The sequence below is a fragment of the Athene noctua genome, chromosome 16 (assembly GCF_965140245.1).
Source record: "Athene noctua chromosome 16, bAthNoc1.hap1.1, whole genome shotgun sequence".
NCBI lineage: Eukaryota > Metazoa > Chordata > Aves > Strigiformes > Strigidae > Athene > Athene noctua.
Genome location: NC_134052.1, coordinates 8,593,699 through 8,616,267, shown reverse-complemented (window position 1 = coordinate 8,616,267; position 22,569 = coordinate 8,593,699). Strand labels below are relative to the sequence as shown.

The 22,569-nt window shown below is 41.5% G+C and overlaps 1 protein-coding gene across 2 annotated transcripts in view; it reads right to left on the bottom strand.

Annotated features, from left to right (window-relative positions):
• BCAS4 (breast carcinoma amplified sequence 4) overlaps positions 1-17,056 on the bottom strand; it is a 42,613-nt gene extending 25,557 nt beyond the window's left edge. The window contains exons 1-5 of one of the 2 annotated variants that reach the window (XM_074920303.1): positions 16,851-17,056; positions 9,667-9,738; positions 3,168-3,269; positions 1,230-1,274; positions 627-761 (exon numbers count right to left, since the gene is read on the bottom strand). In XM_074920303.1, the coding sequence (XP_074776404.1) occupies positions 1,242-1,274; positions 3,168-3,269; positions 9,667-9,738; positions 16,851-16,997 (354 nt within the window). In that variant the 5' untranslated portion in view covers positions 16,998-17,056 and the 3' untranslated portion in view covers positions 627-761; positions 1,230-1,241. Of the gene's footprint in view, positions 1-626; positions 762-1,229; positions 1,275-3,167; positions 3,270-9,666; positions 9,739-16,850 lie in introns of those variants that run through there. The other variant, XM_074920302.1, reaches the window with a different exon arrangement.
• Positions 17,057-22,569: the final 5,513 nt, after the last annotated feature.

Sequence of the window (22,569 nt, the reverse complement as noted above, 5' to 3'; positions counted from 1 at the left end):
AAAAGGCTAACTGGAGATTGTGATGAATTCCTGGGTTAACAACAGATTTAGAGAATGACCTGGGAGCTTAGAGAAGGAAAACAGAATGTAAAGGTAAGTGGTATGAATATATTCTTGGAAAAGAACAGGAACTGAAAGGTTGAAGAGTACGTAAAGCTTCCTAGAGTCCACATCAGATCTCATTTTCCTTGACTCTCAATATTCTTCTATCAGCAAATATGGCTAAAATTCACTGAAAGAGTTTTCATCCCCCTCTAGTGCTCATCCATGGACGACCCTATGAAGTAATTTTGACATGACTGACATAAAACCAAAGACTAAATAAAAGAGCGATCTATGCTTAGGTCTAACTGCAAGATGATGTATAACAAGCTTCCTATTTGCATATACATATACAGACAACTTCCTTCAATTCAGGATCAAAATGTAGAGATCTTCAAAAATTACCACTGGAACTATTCAATGGCTAAGCAGCATCTCTTAAAGAGAAAACTAGTGCAAATTTTTAAAAATGTAAAAAAAAAAATTACTTTACAGAAGCTAACTGCTGTAAGACAACATTTGATACAGAAAGGGTATTTAACATCACTTTCTCACCTGTTAGAAGCAACTTTAAAGATACTCACATTTTTAAATGATGAGATAGTTGCACACTGAAATAATTTGCAAACAGTATTAAGAAAGTTGCCATGGTTCTTCTCTGCTTCAAGCACTTGCTCTTCTAGGAAGGAAACATGGTGTGCAACCATTTTGACAAATGCCTATGGAGAGAGGAAAAACACCTAATGAAAATTAAAAGCACCCAATGCCTCATTTCAACATTATCATAGCTAGAGACCAGAAGTCAAAGAAAAAAGCTTTAACAGGATTTCAGAGTGCACTATTGCGACTATAAATATGTAAGGGGCACATACTCAGAAATAGACTACAGATGTTTACAGCCATGAGAACCGCTGGTCATGCCAAAGACCGATTTTTCTTCTTACCTAATGCTAGACTTTTGCTTCCTTTTCAGCATGCAAAGTATGTAAGCACTTGCACAGTGTCTAAAGGTCTGGCAACACTTCAGCAGTGAGGTGAAAAGCTCTTCAGAACCCACAAAGTGACTGCTACTGCTGGTGAGAGTGAGGAAGTGGCCAGAGTGGTAGGAGGGAGTAGACAGCAGAGGAAAAGGTAACAACAGGTGATTTTAGCTAAAAAAGGTCAGTAATTATTGACCTAAAACTTACATGTGTTCAGCTTCAGTTGAAATTTGAGCCATAAGGGAAAGCCAACTAGAAAGAACACAGTATTTACTTCCTAAAACACAGAACAGTTTGGAAAGAGTTTTGATACTCTCTATTAATGATTAAGCTTCACTTTTTTTCCCCCCCCGAGAAGTTGATCACTGCCCATTTTAGGGATGGGAAAGGTGAGTCTGAACAGGTAAATTAATTGCCCAAAATGTACCAGTGGCAACATCAAAATTAAAACCCAGCAGATTCTCATCCTATATAACCATTACACAACAGTTCTTTCCTTTTCTACTCTCAGGAGTACAAGTTAATTTCTCCCTTGAAAATCCCCATGGATGCTAAGCTTTAAATTTAAAAGTTCTAATTAAAACATTAACTACTGCTCAAATTGCCAATTTAATCTTGTGCTCTCAGATTACTGCCATTACAGCTGGTAATATTAGGAAGAAGAACTGATTCCTGGCCAATCAAGGTACTAGCCTCCCTTGATAACCAAAAAAAGCCTCTCAACAATATTCTGCTGCATTATTCAAGGACAACCTGTAGCCTAGCAAAGACTGGTGGTGTCTTCATATTCTAAATTACTGTGTCCCTACAGCTGTACTAAGGGAATGGGGTCAGGAAGGATTTTTTTTTTTTTCCCCCTGTATTAGAGGGGAAAAAAGCAATAAGGAACCCTGTTGTTTACCATAATTTGGCACAAGTAATTGCTTAGAGTTTTCATTTTCGTTTCCTGTTCAAAGACAAAAACACACACCCCCACTCCCCCCCCCCAAATTCCAACCACCTATAAGCACAGAATTTGCAAAAAGACCTACATGGATGAGACAATTCCAGAAACAGTTGGTTTGGAGCCTGATTCAGTTAGCCCTTTTTCATGGTCCTATCTTAGATACACATTCAAGTATGGCCAAATTGTCAAGTTATGCTCAGAAACCGCTAGCTATTTCTTGGACTGGGGTACTCAGTTTGGAAAACTAGACAGGTTTCTAAACAGGTTAACAGTTGACTCCCACTTTTGTTCTAAAACACCTTGCTTCAATTTCCTGTCTGAAGCTTTCTCCTGGTTCTGTGCAAGTCTCTAAAATATAAAGTGGTTTGATAAGTCTGTTATCAAATGTAGGCATAAAAATTCAAACTACAAAAAATAAATTGCATTTAAAGAAAACTTGCTGAAAGTTAAGTCAATTGCCCCGTCCATCCCAGCATAATAAACCCTACCAGAGGATATTACTTTGCACAGAGGCAGAGCCTGAAGCTTAAGCACTGCCTATCTGGATTTAATGCCACAAACACTTGGTTTCTTTCACATTGAGTCAGTTAAAACTGATTTTAAACATCATACAATTTATCTCGTCATGTTTTCATTACATTCTTCCCAGAGGCAAACTTGCCCTCAGTTGACACAAATTTTAACATACTGCTTACTAAATACAGTGAGGGCATCATCTCAGTGAGTCATACTGGCTTCCCTCATTCAGGGTACAATAAACACCAAGCCAGACACGACAGAAGATGGGAGCTCAGAGATTTCTCCACTACTATGCAAGATGATCATCAACAACTTTAAATGGGTATGTCCAGCACTGGATGCGAGACATGAATTTTTGAAATTATAAATGGTTTCACAGATACACCTTCAAGTCACATAACAAATAAATATTAATAGCATTATTATTAACACCAAAACCACAACTAATGCTTTTAATCTGCCATTAGGAATTTTAGAATCCACAGCAATAAATTACTCAGTGATGTTCCAAAACCATAAACACTTATATGTGCTTAACCATGAGTAAACATACTGATTTAAAAAAAAAAAAAGACAATTGAGTGTCATAAACATCTGAATGCTCCATATAAATACCTGAACAATGAACCTATAAAACACATAAAAAGAAGGATGTAAATTTTCTAATGGAATGAACAAACCTCTAATTTATCGACTTTGGCATAGATGTGGTTCATTTCCATCACCTTGTCTTTAATGAGCGGAATGGTCTCATCCAGGATCTCTGATGTATCACTTCTAATCTGCATGAAAAAAAGTATCTCACATGAGGATGAATCTTGAAGGTAAACCCTACGCTATTTTTTTCACTTCACTATTCTTTCATGTGAATATTTCAAAAAACACCTATTCAGAAAAGATATCACAAGGGCCCCTTTGTGCAGTATGTTATAAGGTACAGACTGGGATAACAATTCACCTTCTCAAGTAATCCATGAGACAACAAAAAAAATCCCAACAGTAGATAACAGGACTCCCACACCAAAACTGTAACCAGATCCTTCGAAGCACCATTGTCTCCCCCCATTTCCACACTACTCCTCCCAAGAGATCATCTCTTTTCTATTATGAAAGACTGTTGACATGATGGGTAATGACGGATTTTAAATGTAAACTGCCTCTATACCATCTATCATGCTTTGATTTTATTGAAGAAGATCTAACTCATACTACATATCAATTAGATTTTGGAAAGAGTCAGATGTTTGAGTACAGCACTTCTAGTACCTTGCCTTCAACAGGGGCTCAGGACTAGAGTTCACAGGACAGCAAGAATCTTCACACAGCACTACAGTGTAGGCACCTCAGAGAAAGCTGCTGCTCCCGAGGCCCTGTCAGTTACCACAACAGCTATGTGTCCTAATACAGGAGGTTTGGGGATTTTTTTGTTACCTACTACAACCAAGTTTGTTTCTGATATCCATATGAGAGCCTAAACCTTAGCTGATATCCTGCCGACTTTTGCGTTAGCAAGAATTACCCCGTTTCCTGTATAAACAGCTGCCAGTGCTTTGTTAGGTGGCAGTAAGACTCCAAACAGCACTATAGCTAATGGCGTGGACAAGACCAAAATGCCAGATAAGACAAGAACTGGGAAGATCTCTCTGAAGGGAAAGATATAAGCAAAACCAAGAACACCTCCACTAAAACACCCAAACAGGCATTTGTAAAGCAGAGCAGCAACTCAATGACGAGAAATGAGAGGCAGTTGAGCCCACTTTTATGCAAGTTCTCTTTCTCAACTACAAAAGAGTATAGGAGGTCTTGGTTGCCTTCCGGATTAAAGCTGTGCTGTCTACAATTTTAATAAAAATTAAAGAATATAGAGGAACAAGGATCTCTTCAAAAGAGATTTTTGTCCCAAAGATATTCTTCTTTCAACTTCATAGGAAAGAGTATGGATCTTTTGGCTAGAATGGCGCAAATCTGGAGTTGGGCTAATACTGCAGGGAATTTTCTGGGCATTTTGAGATTTAATCCAGAATCTCAAATAAGTACAAATGCCTGCTATAAATCATTTAATCTACAGACCATGCTTTATAAACTCTAATAGGTACTCGGACATTTTACTGATGATCATATGACTCATCAGTGTGTTTGGGTTTGTTTTAAGAAGTTGTGTTTTTAAAAGCTGAGTATAAACAAAGTTATATACATATAAAATGACTCATAGTAAGATTTTATGGTATTTTTATTACCAGAATGAGTAAATGCAAATGAAGTGCTTTTATAGTGCTATAAGTGTTCTGTAATAGGAGATCAAACAAACATACCCAAATAGTAGTAGCTTTCTATTGTAAACAAACCAACAGTATCTCCTGTATTACTGGTCTCAGCACTGCATCCAGCAAATACATATATAGACACTTCCCCAGCAGTGACACAACTGCATACACAGACACGTTCTGTTATCTCTACAGTATCTACTTTATATCCAACAGAAAGCAAGACCAGACACTCAGGCAGAATCCCTGTGAATGAAGTCAGGCTTGTATTTCCTAACATTAAATAAAAATACAGAAGTAATACATAATGAAGGAGCTGAAGCAGATGAATTCCAGGTTTGTTCTATTTAGTTCTTTTGGGTCAATAGGAGGCAAAAAACCTCTCCTCTATCATAACACACATGTGAAAAACAGATTGGTGATCTGTCTGAGGTGAGGTACACTCAGGTAAACTACATCGGATTAAAATCTGAACCTGAAATTTCCAAAGATAAGGTAACAAACTTATTTGCTGATGTTGGACTCAGAAAGGACTAGGGAAAAGCCACTCTTACAGCTAAATGCTACATAACTACTGTAAATATAAACACAGTTTGGGACACAGCCAGAAAGAGGGAGATGTTGTACAGACCCAGTAGAAAAACTACCAACATAAGGTCAGAGCAGACATGGAACAAATCTAAACCATCTTTCTTTAGGAGTAAAAGCAAATGACCAATATAAGACACAGGAGAGCTGATCTTCCAGCAAGCAGCCTGTGATGAAAGGAAATGATATGCAAATATGATTCAAGAAGAGTCATTCTGCAGCAGTCTGCAGAACCACAGCGACAGAGGAGTTCAAGAGGAGTCAGCACATGACAAAGGGAAATGATTCTCTTGGTACAGCAACCTCTCATGAGCCAGAGAAAGCAGGACTGGTCTGAAACTCCACATTATGAAACAAGATTTATTTCCCCTTGTGCAATGTATATTTTTTTTATTACTGAAGATTTAGCAGAGTGCTCAGCACAAGCACCAGAGGACAGCAGTCCATGGGAAAAAAACCTGTCATCTTCTTACTAGATTTTACTATGCTAATTGGAGGGGGCGGTGAGGAGGGAAGGTTTGATTGAGCTTTGTCTTCTAATTCAAGTCAGCAAGACTAAGCTCAAGGAGGCAGGAAACCAACAGCACCAAAGTCAGTTAGGAGACAGCACAACCAGAGTCTGAATGATGAATTGGAACACAAACCAGGAACAGCACATTGCATGTAGGGCAGCGAGACCTGATCCTTGCATACACTGCAGTTCAACCTGTATCAGTTAAACAAGCACAGATTCTTGTTATTTTGTATTTTATAAAAACTATTTTTTTTTCCTTTTCCTGAAAAAATAAAGTACCTGGAGCCATAAGTCAAAGATACTGTGCAAATTCTAGTTGTCACAGGGACTTTTTTGGAAGGATCTCTCTATATTCTTTTTCAGTCTTTGATCCCATATGTTAACACAGAGTAGCATGAAAGGATCATGAGTAAAAGTAACCACTGTAAACTGAACAGCTCAGTGGTGAGAAAAATGAGGTTGGTATCTTCCTGAGAACTTAGCAAACCCTAGCCACAGTGAACCAAACAAAAGATTTCTTCCTCTCTTTTCCCCAGTGATGAAACCAGGTTTCACACTTTGGGCCTGAAGGAGGAGGTTCCCAAACTCTAAGTCCTTAAGACAAAGATCAGCAGTTAGCAGCTGGTCTGTGGAACCCTAATAAAGCAAGATTTACAACACATCATTTCCCTGGGGCAAATTCTGCAAGAAGGTTCAATGGCTTGAGGACTAGGACTAGTTTTTATAAACTAGTGAATATACTGCAGGATCAACATACATAAGAGTATCACATATAAGCAGAGATTTTGAATGTATTCATACATTCTCCTCAAGGATTAGGAGCCAAAGAAATTGAAGCAGTGAATTTCCACATGTAACTAAACCAGCATGTCTGAATACCTGTAATTTCCAATCATGCTTTAAGATATACAAGAAGCACAAAGAATCATACCTAAAAAGGTAAGCAATAATGACCCAGGGAAACAATATGAGAACAGCATATCCAAGAGTCTGGTTATTACATTGAAATTTTCTTGCTTTTGTGCCACTGGTTCAAATCACAGCTCAGTTAAAATCAGTTTGATGATTATACTTGAGAGGGTCTGAAGCCACTTAAAAGACATTCATTTATTTTGTTGAAGTCAGTGCCCTAAGGAAGACATCACAAAAAGTTAAGTAGCTGGCATGAAAATTCTTCTAGTGCAATCTTTTCTTTGCAAGATGCTCTTTCCATGGCAAGTGTGAGGCATGCTGAACTGTACTGACATTGTCACTGTGACTTACCTACCGTACAAGTGTCCATTTTAAGTGCGGTGTCTAGCCAGGTACAACAGTATGACACTGGAAATAACATTTTGTCTTCCTAGCACTGAGGATCAGGTTTTTCCTTATTGCAATATTCAAATATATGCATCAAGAGTACTTGTAAGTGAAAAGCAGCAGCACACTCAAAGGAGAAAAGCCAAACTGAATACCCAATTGAAAAAAGCAAGATTCCCCTTGCCTTTTGTTGGCATAGACAAAAGACCAAATTATTGCTAGGCACAGAAGCTGGAATCAGTTCAAATACTACATTATATTTATCAGATTCCCGGATACCACTTGATGTGCTGCTGAAAGGAACCTTACATTGTAGGTGCTGGATGGAAAGCCACAGATTCAGCACAGACTGCAGTGCTTTGATGTTCTCAGATAAGGTCAATAATCTGCATACTAGGGAATTATTCACAGCCTCAGGTTGTGGAAAAATGTTTTCAGGGGCAATGCAAAGATAGTGTATTGAAACTAGAGTAGTGTTTTTTGTAGAAAAGGTTGGCAAGAGAAGTTGTCTCACAGGAGGTTTAAAAGCTCACTGGATCCATCTGAACAAGCTAACCATCTTCCCTATATTGGAGCCAAAAATGTAAGGTGCATGCCTGACTGATGGGAAAAAGCATAAGGTACATAGAAAATCTTAGCGTATGCTCCCAAACAGAAGAATTGAATGAATGAACTTAATAGTAAATCAGACAGAATACAATCAGCAGTGAAGAGCTATTGATTCAAAGCACTTGCTTTGAGCAGGTGATGTCGTATCACTGAAGCAATCATCACCTTTCAGGAATGAACTCAAAGGATTTTTTTGGCCCAAGAAACTGATCTCTTGTATTCTACATTTTACACAGACTCGAAGTGCCATACTAGAGAATCTAAAGCTGACAAATGTAAGTCAGGATGTATCAAAAAATAGACTGCATGCTCTGAGGTTCACATGCTCCTTTACAGCTATTTTTGTCAAAAGCTGAATGGAAAAAGAACTGCTTAAACAGCTACTAATACTGAACCATTCTTACAAGGCAGCTAGTTCTCCTTTTAAGTCCCCTACTAACGATGTGAGATTCTGATAAGCCAAGCTTTTGTTTGTTTCTACTCTACATCACTTCCTTCTAGAAGCAATGATGCCTCCTTTCCATAAGCAAGGCATGCCAAAGACAAAACCAGAAACCTCTGACAGAAGTTGAAAAAGGATGAATAACTGGCTATACTGCTGACTGGTTTGTGTAGAACAAAGATGATGGCCTCACTTCTCACAAGCAGAATTCACATCCAAGGTGCAAGAAACATGTGTCCCATAACCAAATAATAATAAACATTAGATTATGATATTTGGCATAAACTGTATCAAACATGTTGAGTTTTCAATGTGTTCTTGCAGCCCACACCAGACTGCTTTGGGGCCACCTATGGCTTCTGTCCTTGAGAGTAAGCACATTTCTCCAAACATCATTGGGATACCTGAACAAAAAAGTGGATGCAATTCCTAAGAATCATCCAACAAAATAGCTCATAGGCACCATTTACCATTGGAAGTGCATTCAGTACAATTACCAACCACTGTCATTGCTAATGACACGTGTTATACAAGATGTTTGAAGATGGAAGAAAAACGCTGTGGTAAGTGCTAACTGAAGGTGGGATGGTCTGTGCATCAGTGATTATAAGAGGAAGTCCCTCTAGGTAAACATGGTCCGTGCTATCTGAACTAGCACCCTGCGAAATAATTGGAAAGGGTTAAATGCAATACCAGTTCCTCTACCTAATTTTACATTTTTTAGCCTAAGGAAGGAAAGAAAAGTTGACTGCAAAAATCATGTTCATTATTTTTACATGAACACCATGACCCGCATAGTCTTCAGACAGCACTACTTTATGCAGAAAGCCTGGGGTAAGCTAAACAGCAACATATATCTTTTGCTCTAAATGGTTTATCCCAATTAGGCAGTGACAACGGCAAAGATAATTGGTGTGCTACAAATGTTGCACTGCGCATCAGTCTCAACGCCATCATTAATTAGTGCTCCCCACTCTGTTATTCCACCCGTACGAACTTCTCTCCCCCATCCTGCCTGCAGGCTCTTAGTAGACCCAACTTGTACAGCACCGGGCACAGGCGGCCTCAGTCCGGGGCCGGTGCCCGTACGCGCCCGCCGGCCCACTGCCGCTGTGGCGGGGCGGCCCGGCTCTTGCAGCCCCGGAGCGCTCTTCTCGGAAGGCTTCGCACCACAGCCAGGGTACCGGCCAGGCCCATGGCGAACGCGGACTATTCCGTTACGCCGGCGGCGCGCACCGGGCCGTGCCCCGGGGCTGGGCCCCGCACCCGGGGCTGGCTGGAGGCGGGGGGGTGGCGGGGCCCCCCCACCTGCGCTCGCCCTGGCGCCACCTGGCGGGCGCGGCCCCGCTGCGCGCGCAGCGCCGCAGCCCTTCCCGCGGCGGCCGCGCTATCAAGATGGCCGCCCGGCGCGCGCCGCCCGCCCGCCCTCGGGGCCGAGGCCGACGGGGCCTCGGGGCACGTACCGCGTCCGTTATCCCGCAGAACTCGTCCAGCCGCCCCAACAAGTCTTCAATCGTCTCTTCCATTTCTTTCACCTGAGGGGAGAAAAATGGTCACAGAGGCCAGGGCTGGGGCCCCGGCGGGTGCCTGCCAGCGGCCGGGCACCACACCGCCCCCCCGCCGCCTCGCCTCTCTGCCGACCCCAGCTGCCGAACCCAAGCCGAGCTGGAGAATATTTAGGCAACCACCGTATCATCAAACCCCAAAAGTTCAAAACCCAAATGCACAGAATTCATTATACTGAGAAACGCAAAACTTGGGAGGCTCCAGGAGGCGACCCATACGGCGGTGAGGGGTGTCCCCAACAACTGCCTCCACACGGATTTCAAGTTCTAGATCTCACGACGAGTTTTCTGCCAGCAGGCTTCTAAACCTGTAATGTCAATGCGTATTTCAGCAAAACTTCCTTGCCAAGCATCTCGCTCAAGTTCTGAGGCAGAAAAAGTTTATTCTAACACTTGCACTTGGATGTAACAACAAAGTGGGATTTATGGAAGTCAATTTGAAGTTACAGCCCACATTATTCACTGACAGTAAAATGGTTAACTCCTCAAAAAAACCCTAACCCATTAGCAAATACCTAAAAGGAAAAAAAAAAATAAAAATCCCAGCCAACCACTTTGACTATTCTGAATCAGAGAGAACACTACAAACGGAAACCAAGAGCTGCTCAGGAGGGCAGTTTTGGACAGCCATTGAAATGGTTTTCCCATATCACAAAAGGAGCCCATATTTAAAACTCCAGGAAAAACCCTCAACAGCTACTATTAAAACAATGAACCTGAGGAAAACTTTTTTTTTTTTTTTTTAATAAAGCCAAAGGGAAATTGTCCCATTTGTTGGGGCTACTTCACTTAAATGGTCATCATAAAATCAGAACAAGAGCAAAAAGTTGCCTTAGCAGACCTCTTTATATCATTTTTCATCTGGGCTGTAATGAATTATCTTGTTCCTAAATACAGTTTATTATCCTTTCACCTAAAATGAGGGAAACCTGAGTCACCTCTGAAATTCAAATTGTAGTTATCAATCCCACAGTTGGGCTAACTCTAGGATTTTTTTTGCCATTCTTAAAAGTGCCCAAGGACTTCCCAAAACAGGTACAATCGCTCGTCTGGAACAACATAGCAATGGGAGTTGCTCTCACACAAAGGCATTAGACAGAAGAAAGGGTGCTGGAAGAGGAAGAATAGGTAAGACAAATGCACTGTCAGCAAGGGGTAGAATGGAAAATACTAGCCTCTTGATTTAGTAAATTTAGTTGATTTAGACTGAAGCAAATGTTAAGAGCAGCATACAACATAAGTTCACCCCAGAGGTTGTGCTTTGCATGGACTGAAGATGGTTACTGGCATGTAACTCCTCCTTTATGAAACCTATTCCACATAAATGGAGCAAACAACATTCTCTACAGAGCCTCAGTCAATTTTCCAGCTCAAAGGAGGTGGTGTTAGGCCTCTGGAGACTCATTTGCAGCCAACTTCTGCAACAGAACAGATTTGAGAGTATGATTTCAGCTATGGAGGTATTCCTGGAGGTAGCTTCTGCACCAACACTAAGGCGGCAATAGGGAAGGCCTTTTGCCAGAGAACCCGAGAGAACAAAAGAGAAACACTAGTGGGGCAACAAAATGCTCAGAATATACTTTCAGAATACCTAGAAAGGGTGTTCTGAAAAGGCTGCTAGAAGTCATCCAGGGAGCAATCACATGAACCCAGGAGACCAAATCCACATGTAAAGTGAGGGTGCTACTCTAGGCCAGCAAGCTGGGAAAGACTCAACTCCTATTCACTTCCAGTACAGTGATTCAAAAACTGGAAATAACAGATTATGCTATCATAAAGATGAAAGGAAGAACAACAAAAAAGCCTTAAGCACATAGAAGAAATTGCAGCTGTTTTCACATAGGCAAACATGTACGTGTATATATATATGACATAATGTGGGCTGAAGATAAATACCTGTTCAGTAGACTGCAGAGAAGAGCTCAGGCCCAAAAGCTCTGCAACACTGCTGGAGCAGCACTGAGGTAAGACTGGTATGTATTGTCTCAGGGAAATTGTTACCAGCTGGCATCTTCATCAGTTTAGTGACCACACCTCTCAGCCTATTCAGGTTATTTCCTAAAATGCTTATGTCTCACGAACCCTGTGTGAAGTCTTCATGGTAGCATAAACTATAACACTATATTCACATTGTAACTTCACTTATACAGGATTTAAAACCTACCCACAGTAGTTTTACTGCCTCTTTTTTGTGTACATATCTGGACAGAAGAAACCTCAAGACACATTATAAACCACAGGTTGATCAGAAGAGATCCATAGATGCTGTAAATCAATGCGTGGATTTTAGTGGTGCTAACATGAGTTTACATCTCCTAACAATCTGTTCCATGTCTATCTGAAGTAAAGATTTCTGTGTGGAAAAGCTGTTTTCCTTCTGCTGCTCCTTTGCATGCTTCAGTAAGGAACAGAATGTCCACATCTAATTTTTCCTCAGAAAGAGGGAGCACTCTTCCTCCCCCACTTCATATAGACTAACTCTGGAAAGAGCACTGCTAAAGAACTGAAAGATGCATTCTTTTAAAATAAGAAAGAGGTCTCAGTGATTTCACATTCCTGTAATACATTTAATTTGTGAAGAACTTGTAAGTATTGAGTCTAATTTCTTGAAGTCTTCATAAGGCAGAGAAACAATTGCTAGCTTTTTAAAGTGTTATTTTACAGCAGAGCAATCTCAGTGGGTGGTACATCAGATGGCCTGTAGAACAATTCTATCAAACTCCAGACATCTCTTGGCAAGCCTGTGCAGTCAGCTTCACAGGCCTGGAGCCACTAATGTAGCCACATGTTCAGGACAAGCACAGTTGGCTTAAGGAGACAGTCCAAAACTGATACCAAACTTACAGCTTTGAAAAGGCTGTTTAATGGCAGCAATCATTAAATTCGTGACTGTAAAGCAGGTGTAAATTCCACCCATTTGACAGATGAAGCATTAAGGAAACATCCACTTAAAAGAAGTTGCATTAGGTGTAACCGGCTCTGACGAAGCCTGCAGACATGCTTCGGGCAGGCAGCTTCCTGACATTATTAGCCCTTCTAGTATCTACCATGAGCGTCCTGCATTCATCACGTTCATAAAGATTGAAACATTGGAGTAGAATGTTAGAGGACAGAACCAAAGTTTATTGACACCACCAAGAATAAGTTAATTCAAAACAGATTCACAGTCCTTAATCTTTACTCTGAAGTTACATAGCCTGAAACATAACAGAAGACAACAGTAAGAAACAATAGAAAATAGATGCAAACAAGCCACTTAACACTATTTCTTCAAGGCATACTACTATAAAAGAACACTAGACATAAAAAAAAGCCAAAATGTTTAAAAAGGACTCAACTGCAAATACTTAGCAGATCCATATGAATTGCAAAAGAGAAAACTAACATTCTAAGGGCTCAATGTATTTAAGACACCTTTGGAAATGGTGAAGAGGATCCTGTTGCAACTTGCAGTATCAACAATATATTTACCATCATCTGTAATTAAGTACTTACTAAATACACCATACAAGCTCCTTCCAGGTGACTACAGAACTCACTGTATATTTATCATAAAGATATGAACTAAAACCCACCGAACACGCTTCAAAGTTATGATGTAAACACGGGGTGACAAGTGGTTCTTAGTTAAGACTGTAATTTCACAACCACTTTAAAATTATATAAGCTGGCACTGTCATTGAAAGTAGTCTACCTTTTCCACCAATCACTTATGCCCCTAAAGCCAACCCCTTTGCATGCGAGAGGACAGACATTCACAGTGGAATGAATCAGAAAATTGTTCTGGGTTGAAAACTGTTAATTTCTTTGCCATATCTTTCTAGCTCAGATCAATTTTTGGACTCAATTTATCACACAGCCATGTTAAAGCTAGCACTGACAAAGAAAACTGGTAGCAAGAGAAAGACACACGTTGGATCTTTCAATAGCAGTGTTATCATGAAACTTTAGCCAAAGGCACAACAGCACCACTTCCAGATGGCATTTTAATGTTCCCATATATCCACTGTTGATTCTCCTGTTTATTTATGGAAAGAAAACAAAACAGAACAAAATTAAAACCATTACTTCATTTTTTAACTTGAAGGGAAAAATACACAAGCTAGCTTTGAGGTTAGCTTTCCTTTCAGACTTTCTTTTATGTAGTATATATCGTACCCATAGTAATGTCCTTTTCTCACCACTTCCCTTTAAACGTCTTTGTTTCTCGACAGCAATCTCCTCCCCCTTTACTCCAAGCCTGAGATAAGATAAACTTCTGTAACTACTCCTACCACTACTCCTTTCATTTTGCCTCAGCATTATGCTCCCATTCAACCTTGTAACAATTTACACCCTTTTCCCAAGATTTTTTTTTTTTTTTAATACCAAACTCACTCCTTGATAAAAAGATTTGGGTCAGGTATTTTATATCAACTGTCCAGGCTCACAATATGAATACTGTGTTCTAACTTATCACACTTCATTAAGGAACATGAAAAAAGAAAATTCAGCATGAATCTCTTATGCAAAGTTTTCCAAAAAGCCTTCTACTTTCACACAGAAAGTTAAGCTGCCTTTGTTGGGATTTGAAGTGCTCTCCTACCTAGCATGTCATTAAAATGAAAAGGTAGGCACAGAAAACTTCAAAAATATCGAAACCAGAAAACCACACAACTCTTTATAACATGAGACTCCAGAAGGAACATTTCAATATTGCTGAAAATTAACAGGTTCTTCAGTATGATGTCCTCCTATGCCAGCTTCAGAATACTGAAAAAAAGCCCTACAAAGGGAAAACAATCAGCGTATAAAGGGAAACAAAAATAACAGTGGCAAATGTATTTTAATAGTCAAACTAAAGTATTTCAGAGCTATTTTGAGGATACATTCAAATCAGCCAGAATAATAAAATGTCATGCAGCATAGGCTTGAAAGCTTTCACTTACCAAAATCTTCTACTGGACTATACAAATATCTTATGTTGCATTCCTCATTATCATAGTCTCATGTGCTACAACTGCTACATGAAATTTAAAATCATAATGAAAATTAGGAGTTATAAGCTACAGGAAATTGTTACTGCTAATTACAAAACTTGAAAAATCCAGAACAAAGGCAACTGTTTGTGAAGAGGAACTGAAGGCTCTCTTTCTGATTTCCACAACACTGTGGCAGACCTGAGCTAGCAGTGCAAGGCCCACAGGAAGAGAGACTTAAGAAGATGCTTCCACAAAAGCTGTGATTAATACCCAAGCAGGAAAAGACATAAATTATATTGCTGCTTTGAGCAAGCTACCAATATGTGCAAGAATCAAGAGAGATCAGTAATAAAAATGTTCCTTTAGCTGAAGATGCCTGAAGGAAACAGAATGACTTGCAAGTAGCAAAGAACACAAGTTGTTTCTGTATTCCTTATAAGAACTGGCTTGGCACTCGGTTACAAAAATACATAGCCTACCACACAACGCCATACAGGAAACTTGTTTTATCAATTGGCAGGTCTTTATTTCTTATTTAACACCAGCATGAGTGGCACTTGATAAAACAACGGAATCCAGCTGACATGAACTTTAATCAAATTTATTCCCTACCAAGTAGTTCACTTTGAAAAGTCATCTTAATCAAGCTTGAAAATGCATTTTTGTAATCGTTAATAGCATTAACAATACTTGTTTCTGGCCCAATATAGATGTGTAGATGACTAATAAAGTAGCTCTTAATCCAGAAGGAAGGCAAAAGCTGTCAGCGGTTTAACCACATGAAAATTATGTGGGTATCATGGACTAAGCATTATATCATCTCCTGGAAAATGCTGAACAGAAAAACAAATCAAAGATCCCAAGATCTGGATGTGTGTAGGTGGCCTGACTTACTGCAAATCATAGATAACCACATATGGAGAGATTAAATTGATGGAGTGATGATGTCAAGGGAGAGGCATAGGAAAAAAATTTCTCTGAATAGCGAAACTGAGTAAGTTTCCCATTCTTTTTTTTTCTTGGAGACAAAAATAAATCACATCAACATTTTACTGACAACATGAAGGATGGGGGTGAGGGAAAGCTGTTTTAAAGACTGATTTAGGAGTGTCTTTTATCTTGACAAGAGAAAATTTTCAATAATCTACCCAAAGAGAATGTTGTTCACTTTACATCACCACCAGGCTCAAATGGGATAGGAATTACCTACAGGTCAGAAGGGGGGATACTCCCAAATGCTCTCTACTTCGGTGTTTTAAGTCTTCCTTTTTTTTTTTTTTTTTTTTTTTTTTTTTTTTTAAGGGGGGTGGGGTGTATCTCAGCCTACAAAGTGCAACTTCAAACCCTCCCTCTTTACCTTCTGGGGTCTCAAGTGTCCCTGGTCCATCACCAGGGCAGCGACAGTGCTATGCAGGATCACCGCTGTCACCATCCTGATTGAGCTGAGCAGCTAGACTCTGGTAACTAACCGCACCGAAGAGCCTCGCTCAAATTAAGCATCCTTCCACTTAGTCACATCAGTGCTCTGAGCCTGACTTTACAGTCACCAGCAGACTTGGTTTCCACAAAAAACAAGTAACAGAGCAGCAGCACATAGTCATGGAACACTTATTCAGCTGTTCAGGAGCTCAGCAGTAGCTCAACTTTATCCAACACTGCATCCCAGCCCGGGGAGACCTGAAGAGCAGGCCCTGCTCAGCCGGAGGGAACGCGAACACCCCGCTCTCTCCAAAAATAAGTCACGCATCGCGAGCAGGGGCGAGCCGGAGCCGGGCAGGAGGGGAGCGCCTCGCACGTCCCCGCCCAGGCAGGCGCCGGGACAGGAGGCGCGGGAACCTCCGCGGCTCCCGGGCAGGGCGACCCCGAGGGCAGCCAAGGGGAACCGGGGCCAGGCAGCCTCTGCCCCCACGGCGCGGGGCGGAGCCGCCCCCTTCCCCAGGGACCCCCCGGCCCCTGCCCGGCCGCACCTGCAGCCTCCCCGCCCCTCAACCGTCCCGTCGGGCCGTTACAGCCGGTTCCCCTCGAGGGGCGCCGCCGAGCCCGCCCCTCGCTCCCCAGCTGACGGACCGCCCCCGGGCCGGGGCAGACCCTGCTGGCCCCCCACAACTTCCCCGCGCTTACCTCTTCCCCGGGCGGCGGGGTCAGGCAGCGGCCGAGCCGCCGCGCCCCGCTCTCCTCAGCCGCCGCCGCCGTCCGGGGCTCCGGCGACTCCTCCGGCCGCAGCATCCCGTCGGCGGCAGCTCGCCGCCGGTCCCCGGCTGAGCTCATGGCAGCGGCCGCTCCGCCCCCGCCGCCGCTCCTCCTCCTCCTCCCGGCCCAGCCGGGGCTTCCCGGGGCCGCGACGCCTCAGCGCTCCCCGCCCGCCGCCGCGGGCCGCGCGCGCCACCTAGCGGGGCGGGGCCGGCACCGGGGCGCGGCAACGGCCCCGCCCCCCTGCGGAGGGCCGCCGGCACCCCGCACCCGCGGGAACGCCGGCACCGCGGGAACGCCGGCACCGCGGGAACGCCCGCCCGTCAAGCCTTCCTCAGAGCGTTGTGCTGCGGCCTGGGGGACAGAGGCCGGGGCACGACGTCGAGTTTTTAATCACTAGGAAAGTAAAGACTGCGGGTGAAAATGCAGCTTTAAAGGTGCTCAGAATTTCTCTGTGCCCTCAGCGCAAGGTATTCAAATGACTTGAGGTTCCAGACATCCAATCTCGTATTAAGCAGAGCAGAACTTCTGACACAAGTGCCCTGGTCACAACATCCTGACCTTCTCCCTGAGGGTGGAACTGCCAGACACGGGGGGGAAGCCCACAGTTAGGGACTCCTCTGGGATGCCTCTTCACCACAAAAGATGCTGCTCTTTGCATTGGGCTTCTTCAAAACATACCCTTAAACCAAAGCAATCTTTTAGAGAAGGACAGATGATCAAGACAGCAGCTAGATTTGAGACAAAAATAACCATCTGTTCTCAGCTTGGTAGTTGTTGTTCCTCCTCTAAGCAGGAAACAGGACCCACTTAGTAACTAATGATCAGTCAAGGATTGGTAGACAGAACAGGGGGAGGATTTCTCGAAAAGTGTTCCTTCTCAATAACAGTGCTACTCTGGGTTGGAAGAGGTCAGAAGCAGCCTGCCCTCAGGCACGGCCCATGCATCTTGTATGGAAGATTCATCTAGGGTCGAGCGGACTCTGTAGGAGCAGGGACATCAAGCAATATGCAGTATTTACCACTGATCAGTTTGAGACATTATCTAATTCTAGAATTTTATACTATATAAAACTACTTTTGAGTGCTTGCAAAACAGGCCATAAGAGGTCTGCACTGTCATCCAGAGCTTTTCTTGGCTTTGGATAAGACCAAATTATTGCTGAATAATGGGAGAAATTTAAATTCAGTTTAGCATTCATAGGAAAATACCAAATTTATAGTCTGTAGTTTGCTGAGAAGATCAAAGCAGCCAGGCTTGAAGAGGTACTTGAAGCAACAGAAGAGCGAGCTAATAGGCTGCAGGGTTTCCCCAAATCTTTTCTCAAGAGCAGGGACAGACACAGCGAGCTGAATCTAGTCTACATCACCCTGACAACAGCATCAGAGAGACCCTTTCCTGCTACACTTGTGACCAAAAACCTCTTACCTGAAAAATTGTAAGGTATTTGCAAAACCTGATCCTTCCACTGACTAGCATTGCATAGAGGACAAACACATTGCATCTCTGGGCACTTTATTTCTCATTTCAGTTGAAGCTCTCCTGGTCTGAGCAGCTTTCTTGCTATGTATTTGCAGCGTTAACACTCAGGTACCATTTATGCTGTAGACCCTGAGGGTTTCTTATTCTGTATCTCAGTGTTTCTATCAGGGAAAGATGCACCAGATAAAACTTAGCAAGTAGGTTTTTTGCATTAAACTTTAGCTGATTTGTTCATAAATTTGCAAAATATATTTCCTTTTCTCATTTTATAGCACAGGATAGAAAGAGTATGAAGAACAGACTTAATAACAAAGTTAAGGGATTTAAGCTATTATGATTTTAGATTTCTGAATTAAACGTCCAAGCGTTTTATGTAAACTTATGTAACATTCAGAAAGTTAGAGAAATCTATGTATTCAATACTTTCTCCTCAGCATTTTAAGAATTCCAGATCCTTTGCATCCTCCAACAAAGAGATGAGAACCTCACTTTTTTTACTGAGTCCTCAATAGCAAAGCAGCAAAGAAAAAAAAAGGCCTTGTAGGAATCTGTGTCTCACAACAGAAATACCCCTTTTGTGCCTAGAGGTTATTGTTACAGCTATGAGGGTCTAAGTGAGGCCTGGCTTGCAGATAGAGTATCTTTTAGTTCACCAGCTTACTCAGCTTAATAGACAAACTTTTGGCTATCGCAAAATTAAGTATTCTTTCTGCAATATGCTGGGACTCTTACCTCCTTCATTAGCACATCTATTTGCTTCCTACTTTTCTACTCTTACCTCCATTTTGTCTTGCAGGTGTGAATAACTTAGGCCACTTCATTTCAGAACTGATTTAGACATGCTGGATTATGGTACACATCAGCTTTGTCTGTTGTAATCACACCATTATAAAATGATTTTTATAGCGGCATGGACCCCTGCACAGGATGATGTCCCTACTTTCTCTCTCTCCTTTCACATAATCTGCCATTCTCATCTTGTCCCTCAGACTGTTCCTTGTTTCTGAGCATTGCCATCACATCTGTGACTACAAAAAAAAAAAGCACCGTATCACTAACTAGGTATTATCAAGTGCTCAAAAGAAAGTATTCTTAAGAAGTCATTGCACCACAGAGAAAAAGAACCATGTTCTCCTGTGGAAAGGAAACATGGGGGCAATAAATATGCTCTTATATAATTTTTTAAACATAATAACACAGAGCCCAATACAAGCCTTTCACACTGATGAAATGCAAGGCATTTCCTTATACTCAGGTAATAAAATGGTAGTTCATGCAGAAAGGAATGTTAATTGGAAGGACAGGAAATGATATCTTATTAGCAACACTTCTGAATTGCTGTAATAAGAAACGCCAGTTAAATAGCAGAGCACTTCTTCAAATTGCTTTGTGCTTCATATTTCTAAAGCACTTTTAAAATCAAGCATACTACATTAAGTCTGTAGACACAAATTTATCTCCTATTTGAGAGGGAAAGTACACAAGTGATCTATCATAGCTGCACGAGGAATCTGAATTCTCAGATCTTGGCTACAATCTCACCTCTCCAAGAACCAGCTGTAACATTTCTTGCATACTTCTACACCATCCAAGAAAAATGTTCTTGCTGTCCAACACATTCTTTCCTCATGTTAGTATTTGAAGCCATTGATGAAGCTACCTTGAAGCTGATTATTCCTGTTTAGTGTTACCACATGTAACTATATGTATATTCGTATTGCAAGGAACACATGTTCATCAGAAGTAATTAAAACTAGAATGTCACAGCTAGCTTTAAGATAACAAGAAAACTTCAAAGGGGTATTTAGCACTAGTCTAAATGTTTATCCTGTTGGTATACCAAGAAGAGTAGTTTCAATTGGTTACTTATGAAAATCCCAGAAAGTCTTTGTATCTGCCACCATACCTGAATTTTCAATTTAATAGAATAACTGAAGTCCTAACACCTTGTTAAGAGCTCATCACTCTGAGAAATTAAGTACTGCTGGCATTTAAAGGACAGACGTTACTGTGTGGTACTGAACAGTTACATTCCTTCCTCAAGGAGGCAGCAGTAGGGAAAGTTACAATCTTCCTTTACAATTAATTTATTAGTTTAGGGAAACGACCAGTTTTCCTAATGGGATTACAGGGATTTGTAGAAATAGTGCATCTGACCTGCACGAGTATGCACTTTAGTTTGAGTCCTTTAAAGTGTCCCAGATGAGCTTCTGTACTGTGTCTTCACTGCAGATTCAGTCCAGGTCAATATTAGCATTAGCCTACTCTTTCAGTTCTTGTCCAACCTAAAGCATCAAGCTTATGTTATCCTCAGACACGTGCATTTCTGAGGACAAGTTCCTTAAGTCTTCGGTCCTCCAATAACCCACTCCCTTGATTCTTAAGGGATTTTACTTAGGACAAATTATCTTAAGTAGAAGCTTGCTGGAAGACACAAACATTAATGGATACTAATGGTCCAGCAAAATTGTTTGTGCTCTTGCTGTCAGGAACATGTCCTGCCCCAGTGAGAGTACTCCCCGTGCTCAGCATCAGTCCCCAGCCAAGGAACACTGGAGCAGGAGCAGATGCATCTGCAGAGAGTCTGGGTCAACACCAGACTGATTCTGTAGCAGTATACCTTACATGAAAGCGTCCTCTAGATTCAGTGTGGTTTTGACCTCCTTAAAAATGACTTCTTAGGGAGATAAAGTTGACTGTGAATCAAATAACTCAGGAGTTGGTAAGTGGAAATTATATTCAATTGCACTTTTTCAATCCATCTGTTGATATTTAATTTCCTCATACATAACTGTTTACACACAGCTTTATTGCTTTTTAGAGTCTTCAGGCTGATCAGTCCTCTACTACTCAGTTTTGTTATGCTAAAAATATCCCATAATGCAGATAACATTACTTTTTTCAGTCTTTTTGAAAATAAGTGATTAGAACTGCACATTATATTAAAAACCATTGCTGAACTATGGTTTTATACAGTAACACGTTATAAGTTTTGTCCTTTATTCCTTCCCTAACATAGTTTGTTTTTCATACTAGCAAGTATGGGGCTGATGTTTTCACTGAACTACCATCACCCAGGATGAGAGGCAAGCCTGCCTGGATTCACTGTTATATATGCAGAATTAAGACAAACTCTTTCCCCCCACAGGTACACACTTAACCTACATTGGATTGTTTGCCATTTGGTTGCCTAATCTTGCAGTCCGTCTGCAATCCTTCGAGATTTTGATCCTCCTATTTCTTCATATCTGATTTGTTCAGAGTCCAGTACTTGAGAAACTTCAGCTACAATACTAGAAAGTTACATGCTCCCACAATTCATATGTTAAAGAAGGGTTGGTAACTTGGAAGTCTCTCCCAGTTTCAGAGCTTTATGCATTTGGATAAAAGTTCTGAAGTTGGAAAAATACTACACCTGAATTTTAGTACAGGCAGGATGAATTTTTAAAGCTCACACCATTCCAAGAATACCACACCAATTGCAGCATTCCTTCAGGAAAGGTATGAGCTGTTAGGTTCTGTGCAAAGCAAATAAATTTCTTCCAGCTTCAAGACACACAGACCTGAGTACACAGATGGAGTAGATGTGGCTCTTTCAGTCACATACCAACATGAAGATACTGGAATGCTGTTCTCAGTCTTTTTGTCACCTCCTCATAGCTACACAGGCAAGTATGAAGAGTACTGATCCATACAAATGGAACTAGTCATGCATATGTGAAGTACAGCACAGAAGTCATATGATTGGCCTCAAGACCAGAAGTTACAAAAGCCCTACACAAAAGGGCTAAACAAAACTCAAGTCTTTTGTCACTAGGTAAATGTTTACAAGGGCTGCCAAGGCATCAGATATGGAAGAAAACATTTTCAAGTGGAATGGGTTCAGGTTAAAACTTCAATACAGAGAGTTATACCACACTTAGAGGAATGGTGAAAACCTCCACATCACCAGCACCACTTGACAAAGGTGACGGAGGATGAGGAACCATCTCCCAGGACTCATGACCTAAACGTTACTATGAGTCGTCCCCAAGCAAGCCATACAATGTAAGATTCATTATTTGCAGCTACTGTAGGAATAAGTACATCACAAGTTAGTCAACAGGACTGAAGGACAAATGTTTTGACCCCTTGCATACTTTCCACATGTAGAGATTTGCTACGGAG